This window comes from Tamandua tetradactyla, chromosome 15, assembly GCF_023851605.1.
Source record: "Tamandua tetradactyla isolate mTamTet1 chromosome 15, mTamTet1.pri, whole genome shotgun sequence".
NCBI lineage: Eukaryota > Metazoa > Chordata > Mammalia > Pilosa > Myrmecophagidae > Tamandua > Tamandua tetradactyla.
In genome coordinates this window covers 70,627,303-70,641,241 of record NC_135341.1, presented here as the reverse complement: position 1 = coordinate 70,641,241, position 13,939 = coordinate 70,627,303, and the positions used below count along the sequence as shown (strand labels likewise).

The 13,939-nt window shown below is 40.5% G+C and overlaps 2 protein-coding genes across 2 annotated transcripts in view; one reads left to right on the top strand and one right to left on the bottom strand.

Annotated features, from left to right (window-relative positions):
- TBC1D5 (TBC1 domain family member 5) overlaps nucleotides 1-13,939 on the bottom strand; it is a 741,161-nt gene that overhangs the window by 559,074 nt on the left and 168,148 nt on the right. The gene's annotated exons all lie outside the window — the stretch shown is intronic.
- On the top strand, nucleotides 10,102-11,954 carry LOC143657530 (podocalyxin-like). The gene is given in 3 exon segments (XM_077130038.1): nucleotides 10,102-10,981; nucleotides 10,984-11,532; nucleotides 11,535-11,954. Coding segments are annotated over 3 exon segments (1,509 nt in total). The 5' UTR covers nucleotides 10,102-10,152; the 3' UTR covers nucleotides 11,666-11,954.

The window sequence follows — 13,939 nt, the reverse complement described above, 5'->3', positions numbered from 1 at the left end:
GAAGGGATACAGATTGTGAAACAGGACTGATTATAAAAATTCAGAAATGGGTAGCACAATACTACATTATTGTAGCATAATAATGTAATTATAGTGAATGAAGCTGAATATGAGAATGATGGAGGGAGGTAGGCTAGGTGCACATATGAAACCAGAAGGAAAGACAGACAACAAAGACTGAGATGGTGTAATCTAGGAATGCCTAGAGTATACAATAATAGTGACTAAATGTACAAATTAAAAAAATGTTTTTGCATGAGGAAGAACAAAGGAATGTCAATATTGCAAGGTGTTGAAAGTACATGGTCATTCATATTTTAAAACTTCAACTTCTGTGTGAGACTAAAGGAAGAAATGTTATATTTGGTACAAAATTTATATTTTGACTAGTGCATTTCCTGATTTAACTTACATGGACAGTTTAACTGAGCACCGTATGTGCCAGTTTGAAAGGATGTATGCAACCTAGAAAAACTATCTTTTAATCTTAACCCCATTTTGTAAAGGCAGCTGTTTCCTCTAATCCCTATTCAATACTGTGTATCTGAAATTTGTAGATTATCTCCCTGGAGATTTGACTCAATCAAGTATGGTTGGTAAACTGAATTAGGTGGAGAGGTGTTTCCACCCGTTCTAGGTGGGTCTTGATTACTTTACTGGAATCCTATAAAAGAGGAAACATTTTGGAAAAAGTGGGAGATTCAGAGAGAGCAGAACAGACTGACACAGACACGAGAAGCAAAGAGTCCACCAGCCAACGACTTCTGGAGATGAAGAAGAAAACGCTTCCCAAGGAGCTATAAAAGAGATTCTAAGAGAGAAGAACAACATAGCCATGAGAAGCAGAGTCTACCAGCCAGCAATCTTTGGAGACGAAGAAAGAAAACACCTCCCAGGGAGCTTCATGAAACAGGAAGCCAGGTGAGAAGCTAGCAGATGACCCCATGTTCACCATATACCTTTCCAGATGAGAGAGAAACCCTGACTGTTTGCCATGTGCCTTCTCACATGAGAGAGAAACCCTGAACTTCATCAGCCTTCTTGAACCAAGGTATCCTTCCTTGGATGCCTTAGATGGGACATTTCTATAGACTTGTTTTAATTGGGATATTTTCTTGGCCTTAGAACTCATAAACTAGCAACTTACTAAACTCCCCTTTTTAAAAGACATTCTGTCTCTGGTATATTGCAGTCCAGCAGCTAGCAAACTAGAACACCATAAACACATGGAACCTTGAATACGGCATGAGATCTTGTGTATTAGTCCAGGTTAGTGTGATGCTCCAATAAATCCAAGAGTGATACGAATAGTGAATAAAAATCATTTGCAAAGCCCCTTTGGGGGAATGGGGAGAAAAGGAGAAAATTCAACTTCCCTAAGTGGAGAATTCCTGATATTCTTGCAAGCAGTGAGGACAACCAAATCAACAGACCAAGCCCTCAATCTTGGGGTTTGTTCCTATAAAGCTTATACCCACAAAGGATAGCCTAAGCCTACTTAAAATTAGGCCTAATGGTCACCCCCAGAAAACCTCTTTTGTTGCTCAGATGTGGCCTCTCTCTCTCTCTCTCAGCCAACATGGCCAGCAAACTCACTGCCCTACCCTCTCTCTATGTGGGACATGACTTCCAGGGGTGTATACCTCCCTGGCAATGTGGGACAGAAATCCTAGAATGAGCTGGGACTCAGCATCAAGGGACTGAGAAAACCTTCTAGACAGAAAGGGGGAAGAGAGAAATGAGACAAAATAAAGTGTCAGTGGCTGAGAGATAGCAAACAGAGTCAAGAGGTTATCCTGGAGGTTATTCTTATGCATTATACGGATATCTCCTTTTTTAGTTTAAGGTGTATTAGAAAGGCTAGAGTGAAGTGCCTGAAACTGTAGAGCTGTATTCCAGTAGCCATGTTTCTTGAAAATGACTGTAAAATGAAATAGCTTTCACAACGTGACTGTGTGATTGTAAAAACCTTGTGTCTGTTGTTCCTTTTATCTACAGTATGGACAGATGAGTAAAAAGTATGGATGAAAAAACAATAGGGGGAAAACTGCCAAAATAAATTGAGTAGACAGATATTAGTGATCAATGAAAGGGACTGGTAAGGGGAAAAGAAAAAAAAATAGGGGAAACAAAGGTTAAAATATATTGATTGGGTAGACAGAAATACTAGTGGTCAATGAGACCACTAGAAAGGGTTATGGTATGTATGGGTTTTTCCCTTTTCCTTTTTCTTTCTTTTTCTTGAGTGATGCAAATATTCTAAGAAATGATCATGTTGATGAATATACAACTATGTGATGATATTGTGAGCCACTGATTGTACACCAAGTATGGAATGTTCGTATGTTAAGAATGTTTATGTTTGTATGTTTATTCAGTAAAAATATTTTTCTTAAAAAATGTGTACAATATTATGTATATAAATACACCAAAATAAAGTTGACTTTTAAAAATTAAAAAATAAATAAATAAATAACTTTTTTTAAAAGGCAGCTCTAATTTCAGACTTAGTAAACTAGTCTTCACATCCCTTTTTCTTCCCACAAATATTGTTCTGGGAGATGGCTTTACACGACTCACTTATTCAGGGGATGATCCGAGGGAAAGGCAGGGAACTATGTCCTACACAATAGACTTTCCAAATTTTTGAATCCTTCAAGAAGTCTTTCTGAAATCCATCTTGGTAGGAGCAGGTCAGTTAACCACACAATCACTTATTACCTCTCTCTTCTACTTAGTTGGATAAGCCCCTCAGTGTAAAGACATATTCAGAAATTTCAGAGATCATTGAAAAAAGACTGACTTTAGGTGAAGTCTCTTTTACTGTCCCTAAGAACTAGGTGCCTTGTTTGGGATTGGCTTTGGTCCTTTTGCCCTTGGAGAGTGATACCCTATCATCATAGGCTTTTTTACTAAATTGCCAGTATCCACAACAGAAAACACTGTTATGGGGGATTGCTGTGACCAGATGCATATCGTACACCAGCCTGGGATAAGGGGAAGGGCCAAGATTGATAAATCACCGTACAGAACAGTAAGTAAATTCTTGAATGCTGAGGAGGCTGGTGCCTCTCCCCCACTGGCACAGGAGACTGACTCCAGCCTACACTAGGTGGGAAACAGAAGACCTCTCTACTAGGATTTAGGGAAGGAGAGTTCACTCAATCTGTAATTGCAGACTTGATTAACAAATTCAGACTGCTGAACAATGGCTTGGAGCACAGATAAATCTACAACTCAAACAAGAGACCCAGATATCTGTATTAGCCCCAACCCCAGTGGAGAGGAAGCAAGAATGACAAGAAAAAAATAAAACAACATAGGTTTCTGGAGTGGAATGAGCTCAGAATATGGGGAAAAGGCCATGCACCACCACCACTACCCTCCCCCCAAAAAGGGGAGGGGGACACAGAGCTGGGTACCAATTCCAGCTCCTTTGAAGTGTTAACACTTCAAATGAGATACAGGAGACGAAATAACTAAAGCTTAAACAAATCTTGTAAATAAATCAATGAATGATTTGAAGGAAAATATGAGAAACAGATGAAGGATATAAAGGTTACATTGGGAAATCATAAAGATGAACTCAAAACCATGCAAAAACATATGGGTGAACTTATGAGAATCAAAGGCACAATCACTGAGATGAAAACATACAGAAGAAAGGATTAGTGAACTAGAGGACAACACATCTGAAATTATGTGCAGAAGACAAGAAAGGGTCTCAAGGAATTCAATAACATGAAGCACATGAATATAGGTGTGATGGGTGTCCCAGAAGGAGAAGAGAAGAAAAAAGTGCAGAACGAATAATGGAGGAAATTATCACTGAAAATTTCCTAACTCTTTATGAAAGATAAAATTACAGTGCCAAGAAGCACAGCGTACTCCAAATAGAATAGATTTCAATAGACTTACTCCAAGACACTTAAGAATCAGATTGTCAAATATCAACGATAGAGAATTCTGAAAGCAAGAGAAAAGAATCCATCACATACAAGGGAAGCTCAATAAGACTATGTACAGATTTCTCAGCAGAACCCATGCAGGTGAGAAGGTATGATACATTAAAGATACTGAAAGAAAAAAACTGTCAGCCAAGAATTCTACTATATCTGGCCAAACTGTCCCTCAAAAATGATGAAGAGTTTTAAATATTTTAAAACAAACAGACACTGAGAGACTTTGTGAACAGGAGACGTACTCTGCAAGAAATAGTAAAGGGAACACTACAGGCAGTTAGGAAAGGACAGGAGAGAGAGGATTTGAGAAGAGAATAGAAATGAAGACTACCAGTGAGGTTAAAAAGACAAAACAATAAAATGTTGTTCCAGAATGAAGTCATGATGCATATACTAACATGGATGAATCTTGAGGACATTATATTGAGTGAAATTGGCCAGAAACAAAAGGACAAATACTGTATGGTCTCACTAATATGAACTAACATTAATGACTGAACTTTGAAATAAAGTTCAGAGCACAGGTTATCAACATATAAAGTATAAAGGGTAGAAATTGGGCATTGGATGCCAATGGAGTACAGAATGTTCAACAGGACTGATTGTAAAGAACTAGGAATGGACAACACGATACTATCTGATGGTAGCACAATATTGTAAGTACACTGAATAAAGCTGAATATGAGTATGGTTCAAAGAGGAAGGCTAAGGGCATGTATGACACCAGAAGGAAGGATAGAAGATATAGCCTGGGATTCTAAAACTTAGCAAAACTCAGAGTGGACAATGATGTTAATTAAACATATAAATAGAATGTTTTTACAGGAGGAAGAACAAGTGAATGTTAACAGTGCAAAGTATGAAAACGGGATGGTATATGGAAAAAGACAATCTATAGCTTAACTGTGAAAGGCTTGCATTAAATATAACAAAGGCAATATACCAAAGCTAAATGTAAATAAGTGGGGGATATAAGAGAGGAGCATGGGATTCTTGTTGTTGTGTATTTTTTCTCCTTTTTATTTCATTTTTACTTTTTTTTCTTCTTCTTCTTTCTTTATGGAAGAAAAGGGAATATCCTCATATAAATTATGGTGGTAGATGCATAACAGTGATTATACCAGGAACCAGCGACTTTTTACTTGGGATAGTGTTCTAGTTTGCTAGCTGCCAGAATGCAATATACCAGAAACGGAATGGCTTTTAAAAGGGTGAATTTAATAAGTTTCTAATTTACAGTTCTAAGGCCAAGAAAACGTCCCAATTAAAACAAGTCTATAAATATGTTCAATCAAAGGCATCCAGGGAAAGATACCTTGGTTCAATAAGGCCGATGAAGTTCAGGATTTCTCTCTCAAGTGAGAAGGCACATGGTAAACAATCAGAGTTTCTCTCTCATCTGTAAAGGCACATGGTGAACACGGTCAGGGTTCCTCTCTCATCTGGAAAGGGACTTGGCAAACAAGGCATCATCTGCTATCTTCTTCTCCTGGCTTCCTGTTTCATGAAGCTCCCCGGGAGCCATTTTCTTTCTTCATCTCCAAAGGTCACTGGCTGGTGGACTCTGCTTCTTGTGGCTATGTCGTTCTGCTCTGCTCTCTCTGGATCTCTCATTCTCCAAAGTGTTTCCTCTTTTATTAAGACTCCAGAAACCTATCAAGACCCACCTAAATGGGTGGGGACATGTCGTCACCTAATCCAGCATAACAGCCACACTTGATTAAATCACATCTCCAGGGAGATTATCTAATTACAGTTTCAAACATACAGTATTAAATAGGGATTATTCTGCCATTACGAAATGGGATTTTGATTAAAATATGGCTTTTCTAGGGGACATACATCTTTCAAGCCAACACAGACAGAAGATCTGATATTCTCACAAGCACTGGGGACTATCAATTTAATAGGCCAAGCCTTTTGGTGCTTGCCCTTACTAAACTTATTCATGCAATGAAGAAACTAAGACTACTTATAATTATGCCTAAGAGTCTTCCCCGGAGAACCTCTTCTGTTGCTTAGATGTGGCCTCTCTCTCTAAGTCAACTCTGCAGGTAAACATACTAACATCCCCCTAGAGGGGACATGACTCCCAGGGGTATAAATCTCCCTGGCAATGTGGAACATGACTCCCAGGGCTGAGCCTGGAGCTGACATAGTGGGATTGAGAAAATTTTCTTGAACAAAAGGAGGAAGAGAAATCAAACAAAATAAAGTTTTAATGGCTGAGAGATTTCAAATAGAGTAAAAAGCTCATTCTGGAAGTTATTATTATGCATTGTATAGACAACCCTTTTAGTTTTTAGTGTATTAGAATAGCTAGAAGGAAATACCTCAAAGAGTTGAACTATAATCCAGTAGCCTTGATTCTTGAAGATGACTGTATAACTATATAGTTTAAACTGCAGCTGTGTGATTATAAAAATCTTGTGACGAACAGTCTCTTTATCCAGTGTATGGACAGATAAGTAAGAAAATAAAGACAAAAAATAACTAAATAATAGGGGGGATAAGAGCATAGGACATTTTAGATGTTCTTTTTTATTTTTATTTGGAATAATGAAAATGTTCATAATTGACTGTGGTAATGAATGCACAACTATAGGATGGTACGATGAACCAGTGATTGCACACTTTGGATGACTTTATGGTATGTGAATATGCCTTAGTAAAATTGTATTTTAAAAACATATAATGAGTATAAAAACATAGAGGCTTAAGAAATTAGTCAAATAAGTTGATGGGCTTTTGGGTATACAGCAGAAGAATTCTTTAGGATATCTCCAATATTCTTTTACCTACATGGTATTGAAGGAGCTCTGTAATCACAACAGAAGTGGGAACACTCTTAGGGCCTTGGTAGGCAAAGTAGGACCTTGAGTGCCCATGAACTGGCACTGAAGAACCCAATTTACTAAATCTTGCCAAATTTCTCTCCCAGCTCCAACCAGTATCAGAAGCTTCAGCACTTCTATCCCCACTTCATTCTTCTTATGATCATCAACCAAAACCAAAACCATAAATAAATAATAGATTTTTACTGCAGTGTGTGTGTGTGCATATATATATATACACACCACACTGTTATATATATATTTATATATATATATATACATACCACACTGTGTTATGTATTTGTGTATATATATATATATATACATACACACACACCCACAGGATGGAATCTTATACAGCAGTAGGATGAAATGAGGTCCTGAAGTATATGACAACATGGATGAACCTTGGGGACATAATACTTAGTGAAATAAGACAGAAAAGGATAAATACTGTATGATTTCACTATTATAACATAGTAAAGGTAAGCTCAGAGGCTTATAACACAGAATATAGGGGACTAGAGATACATAGATGCTGGAGATGGGTGAACAGTTAGCTAACGAGGTTGAACTGAGGAAGGAAATGAACAGAAGTGAAGTTCATTAAGGAATCTATAAGTAATATTGCCTTACTGAAGGTAAACATGATTGAAAGGGGCTGTATAGAGCCATGTATACCACCAATTAACAATAAAAATATAAGTAAGTGCTTGCATGGACTACTTCAAAGGTAATGAATCTTGTACAAAGAGTAAAGAAAAGAGGAGTATAGAGGGAAAACTATTATTGCATGCTATGGTCTATGTTAACAGAAAGATACCAATAGTAACACAGCAATAGCAGGGGTAAATAATTGGAGGGGAAGGGCAAGAGTTAAGGGTGGGTTTGGATTTTCTATTTATGAGCACGTATTTATCAGCTGTTTTTCTCTGGAGCAATGAAATTGTCTAAAATTGACAATGCGCATGATTATATAACTACGTGAGGATATTGTAAGACACAGATTGTTCATTTTGGAATCTGTCTTACAATACCCTCACATAGTTATATAATCTTGAATAATTATTCAAGATGCCTGATGGATGGAGGTGGCTCCCCAAATACTCTTAAATCTGTCTGGATAGCTCATTTAAATAACCCAAACACATGCAGCTGAGAATGGGAATGAGGGCTTGTAATTCTACATAGCTTAATGTAATACCTGGATACATCTTAGGATATAAGCAGATAAATTGAACTATTGGCAAAGTCACTAGAGGAACAGAAAAAAAAATATGGAACTGTTAAGCTTTATCACCAGGGAAACCCTTAATACTGTCTAAAACATTAGGGACTCCCAAGTCAATAGGCCAAGCCCTTGATCTTGAGGCTTGCTCTTGTGAAGCTTATTTATATAGCAGCAAAGCTAAGCCTACCTATAATTATGCCTAAGAGCTACTTCCAGAGGACTTCTTTTGTTGCTCAGATGTGACCTCTCTTTCTCTAATCACAGCTCTGTGAGTAAAATCATTACCCTACCCACTACATGGGATCTGATATCCAGGGATAAAAGTCTCCCTGGTAACATGGGACATGAATCCCAGGGATGAGCCTGGCCCTGGCACCATAGGATCAACAATGTTTGACCATGGGATCATCAATGCTTAACTGTTACATTTCTTTTTCAAGATAATGTATCAGTGGTTGAGAGAATTCACACAGAGTCAAGAGGCTATTCTGGAGGCTACTCTTATCCAAGCTTCAGCTTAATATTCCTATTCACCATGGTTTGTCAAACCCCAACCAAAACTATTCCTGCCAACACTAAAGAACACCTAGGGCTCTATCTGAGATTTTACACAAGTTTCATGCACTAAGATTAGTTCCCAGAAACCTATAACCTCCAGATAAGTTTCAAGACTAGATAAGTCCTGAAATCCATAGGGGCCAGCCTCTCCAGAAAATCAGCTACTCTCATCCCCCTATCTCATACTACTGAAACCCCTTTCCAATATGAAAAAGTTAGAATGGGCAGAGCCCAAATACTCCTCAAGACTGGGAGAAGGATCAAAGTAGAAGGAAGATAAGAGAGAAGATAGTATTTAACAAGTGACTATGACTGCTGAAGCATTATACTGATATTTCTTTTAGGCTCCAATGTCTTGAAACAGCCAGAAGGAAAAATCTAAAATCATGCAACAGTAACCCATATCAAACTTTGAAATCTGTTCTGTAACTACTTCTTACAATGTATCTTGAAGTTTACTTTTTTGTATATGTTAAATTCCACAATAAAAAATGTTAAAAAAAAAAAAAAGAAGAAGAAGAAGAAAAAGAAAGGGCATGATCTACAATGCTGAATGCTACTGAGAGGAAAAGTAAAGTGAATACAGAAAAAAAATAAAAACAGTCCATTACATTTAACAACATGGAAGGCTCAATGATGACCTTAGTGCCCATTTTGACAATGAGATAAACTAGTGTGGAGTGGCTTGAAGAGTAAGAGTAGGAGGTGAAGAAATAAAGATGAAACAGCTCCTTCAAAAAATCTGACTGTGAAAAATAAGAGTTATTATGGAGGGCCTTATATGAAAATGGATATAATGTCTACAAAGTACTGAGAACAGTTCATGCAGTTCTCATGAACAGTATCTCATGCAGTTCTCTATATCTTTTCTGCCACTGATAGATCTATATAAAACATTACTCATTTTCTCATTCTCACTAAGATTAGAAAGAAGGCAAGGATGCTCATTATCCCCCTATTACTTAACTTTGTTCTGGGTATATCAGTCATGAAATTAGACTAAATAAAGCATCTAGAAGCACAATAACTGGAAAAGAAGAAACAAAACCATCCCTGTATGCAGGGGATTTGATGGAATATCAGGTAAATTCTAGAAAATCAATGATAAAACCCAAGAGCAAAAGGACCCTTTTTATATTTGGCTATGTAGGATATAACATGCAAAAAACAGTAATATTCACATGTACAAATAATAACCAGTTAGAATATAAAAAGGATGAGACTCATTTAAAGTAGGAACAAAAAAGGAAAAAAATACTTAAGACTATCAAGAAATGCCCAGAGACACCGCCCGAGATGCAGCCGCGCGCCGCTCCTCTGCCGCCTGGCTCCGCGCCTCACCCCGGCTCTGTGGCAGCAGCAGAGAAGAGGGGCCGTGGGAGTGGGACTCAGGCGCCTCGAGTCACCGCAGGGCTACTGGAGCGCGACTTGGAAGCGTCGGGCCACCGCGGGGCCACCGAAGCCACAGCCAGGCCTCCCCGAGCGGCGCCCGTGCTCCTGCTGCCGGGACGCCCGGACCCTGCATCGCCCCGCAGCCACCTGCTCCGGGCCCCAAGGCGAGGACACCATGCGCTCCGCGCTGGCGCTCTCGGTGCTGCTGATGTTGCTGCTCCTCTTCAATGGTGAAGGCCAGCCTACTTCAGATCGATCTCCTACCACCACAGGAACACTTACACCCTCAGCCAAGCCAAGCACAAACATTGATCCCAGAGGCACAACTTTAAACCCAGGCAACCAAAGCATTTCTGCAAGATCCCATAACCCCATAGTGACTTCAGCTCCAGTCCAGCAAAGAACAAATGAGAAAGATGAGAAATTAGTCACAAGCAACCCTCCTACCTCCACTGATGGCTCAAAGGAGAGTAAGAATTCAGCCATGACTACATCACAACCCACCAGCACAGCTAAGTCTGAAACCACAACTGGCCAAAATGAAATTAAAGATGCAGGTAAATCTGAAGACAACAGTAGCCACAACGTTTCCACAAACTCTGTGACCCCTAAAGAAGCAACTCAGGTGACATTTCAGCCTCCAGCTCTGGTTGATACCTCAGAAACAACCCCCGCTCCTTCCTTATCCACGTCTTCAAACCCTCACCAGTCAACTGGGAGCCATGTTTCTCCAGAGCACCAAGGGAGCTCTTCTGAAGAGCAGAATACAACTGCTACAAGCATGGAGGCCAGTTCTACCTTCGTATCTCAGGGGATACCTACCATACTAACACCATTGACTACTTTAGAAAGAAATGGACAGAACTCCAGTGAGATTCCAGCCTTCACCGGGACCTCTGCTTCCAGGACACCGCAGCCTAGAGGCACTTCATCAGGACCCGTGTCCACACCTCCTGTCAGAGGAACAGTGAGCCTCAGCACTGAGTCTGCCTCAACTGCCCCACAAGGCTCCACAAATCTCCAACCCGAGCTCTTGGGAATAAGCGGTGTGAGACTCCACAAAGGCCAGATGAGAAGATGCTCGTCCTGAACCTCACGAAAACCGCCCTCTGTGCAGAGGACCCTCCGGATGACAAACTGGTCACAGTTCTGTGTCAAGCAGCAAAAGTCACCTTCAATCCAGCTCAAGATCAGTGCCACATACGGTTGGCACCTGTTCCAGAAAGCCAGGCTGTGATAGTCAAAGAAATCACTGTCCAGACCATTCTCCTTCCCAGGGATGTCTATGAATTGCTGAAGATCAAATGGGATGATCTAGAAGAGGCGGGAATCAGTAACATGCAGTTTGGAGATCAGGGACAACCAGAAGAAGTTGAGGACCGGTTTAGCATGCCCCTCATCATCACTATTGTCTGCATGGCCTCCTTCTTGCTCCTTGTTGCAGCCCTTTATGGCTGCTGCCACCAGCGCCTGTCCCAGAGGAAGGATCAGCAACGACTAACAGAGGAGCTGCAGATGGTGGAGAATGGTTACCATGACAATCCAACACTGGAAGTGATGAGACCTCATCAGAGATGCAAGAGAAGAAGGTGGTCAACCTCAATGGGGAGCTGGGGGACAGCTGGATCGTCCCGCTGGACAACCTGAGCAAGGATGACCTAGATGAGGAGGAAGACACACATCTCTAATCCAGCCTCTGCCTGCCTCTGACAGCACAACAGAGCTCTAGACTGAACCACCTGAAGTGCCATTTGGACAGGGGAGGAAAATTCCTTCCTATGAGGAGGGAAAGAGAAGAGGGAGGGTGGATTCTGGTTTCCTCCCCATCCCTACCGGGCCTTAATTTTTCCCTTTTCAAGCTGAGCAAATCACATTGTCTAGATTCCTCTTGCAAAGTGACCCTTTAGTGCCTGAACAAAGTGCTGCTGCATTTTGAAAGACTTTTGAGATCAACTAGCAGAATGCATTCATTTTATAGATGAGATTACTAAGGCCTAAAGAGGGTAAGGTTAAACAGCCACTTGGTGATAGAGCCAGAGTGAGGACAAAGATACCTTCATTCAGTTCAGTACTGATTTCCATCACACTGCACTCCTTTGTTTATCCTCTCTCCATAGTTGCCCTTGAACCAATAGTAGATAGGATGGAAAGGAGAAGAGGGCTTGATCTTATTTCAGGGGGATCTGATTATTTGAAAGTATAGGTCCCAAATCTTCTATCTTCTACCCTAGCCTTTTCTGCCACAGTGTTCTTATCCCTTTCTTCACTCAATTTTTATTACCACTCCGTCCCAGGGTCTCTAAGACACAGGTCATTCATGACCTTGAACCCCTTGATCCCATATCTTTGTATTTGTTTAGTGAGACTGGGACTTAACCCACACAAGACTCCTGGTATGAACTAGGTCCACTTAAGGGACCCATCTACAGATGAAAAAAGAAGGGGAAGCTCTTTGTCTCAGGAAGGCCTCCCTCTTGGCAGCTTGGGGGCCTTAAGCCTTGATCCTGGCCCATCACCCAAAGCACTCTTTGAGAAGGTTCCACCAGAATTTCTTTGGCCTCCAATTCCTACTAAGGACTAGCAGTAGCTACTAAGGGTAAGGTGTCCTATTTTGCTATTCACTACTCAGCCAATTGGGGTGAAGAACCAAGTTAGGGAATCCTCTTGAGAACAAGCATAAAAGAGAAGTAATTATAGGACAGACCTTTTCTGGGGCCCCTAGTGAACAGAGATACGTCTTAATAGACAATCAGTTGAAATTAGGGTCTTAATAGACAATCAGTTGAAATTAGGAAGGATCAGCTTTACTCTCTATTTCATAGGAAACTCAGGGACTTGTCAAGTTGCTGAGAATTTTGTTGTGTGTTTGTTTTTAAATTTAGCTCTTCACTGCCAAAGGCCAAAGCTCAAGTTGTTGGGAGACAGTTAGCTAATGTCACTGATTCTGATTCTCCTGTGCTACTGAGCAGGAAAGGCCCCAAATGTGCAGTACGTTTTTAAGGTGCACAGGGTGTAGCCCGGGTGATTGACTGGCTGTCTTTCCCAGTAATTTTACAGTATTTCACTATTGAGCTAGGCCTTGCCGTTTCCTCTTCTCTTTATTCTTAGTGTGGCTGTTGCAGTTTTCCTGTAGTTTCTGGTGGTGTCTCAGGGAAACATAAAACTATGTCTATTCCTCCTTATGGGGTTTTTGAGTTAGCTCATCTGAGATACTTGGTTCAGCTGCCACAGAGAAAGCTCCTGAGGACTGGACATAGTAAAGCTTGTATCTGATTTTTTTGAGGACGAATCCTACATGAAGTATTGAATTTTGGCCATGGTCTCTGTTGTCCTGGGTCATCTCTGGGTTTCCAGGTATAAATTCACTGGGACCAAGTAGGAAGAAAGGAGAACTGCATAAGGGAATCTATATCCCTTCCTAGCTGCCTAATTCCTTCTTCAGGCTGTGGCCATTTGATATGCTAGGGGAAAGGAAAAGGCAGGGGTTCAAACAGGGCCCCCAGGGAGTTTCCCAAGACTTAGAGAGACGCTAGGTTAACAAAGATCCAAAAGTATTTGTCCTCATTCTCTAGCATTTGGAGGTTGGGGAGGATGGAAAATAATGCCAGTTTGGAGGAAAATAGAGGAAATCTTGTTAGGCCTAGAAAGAGATTTCTTTCCTTCTGGTCCAGCATTTTGTTCTTTCTGCCCAGTGGGTTTGTCTACTAGGTCATTGTTGATTCTGGGTCACATTTCACCAGCAGGATTTTAGACAGACAGCAAATATGCTTCTGTAGATTGAGCAAAGGCTGTAATCCAAGACCCTCTAATCAGGGAGAGGTGATAACTGGGAAGGACTAGAGTAAAAAATATGCCTGGTCAAGAGGAATGAGGATACAGTGTTCTGTCCATATGGAACTTCGAGAAGCCATGGACTGATGAGAATTTCCTTCATTTTTTGTAGCGAAACTGTGTTACTCTAC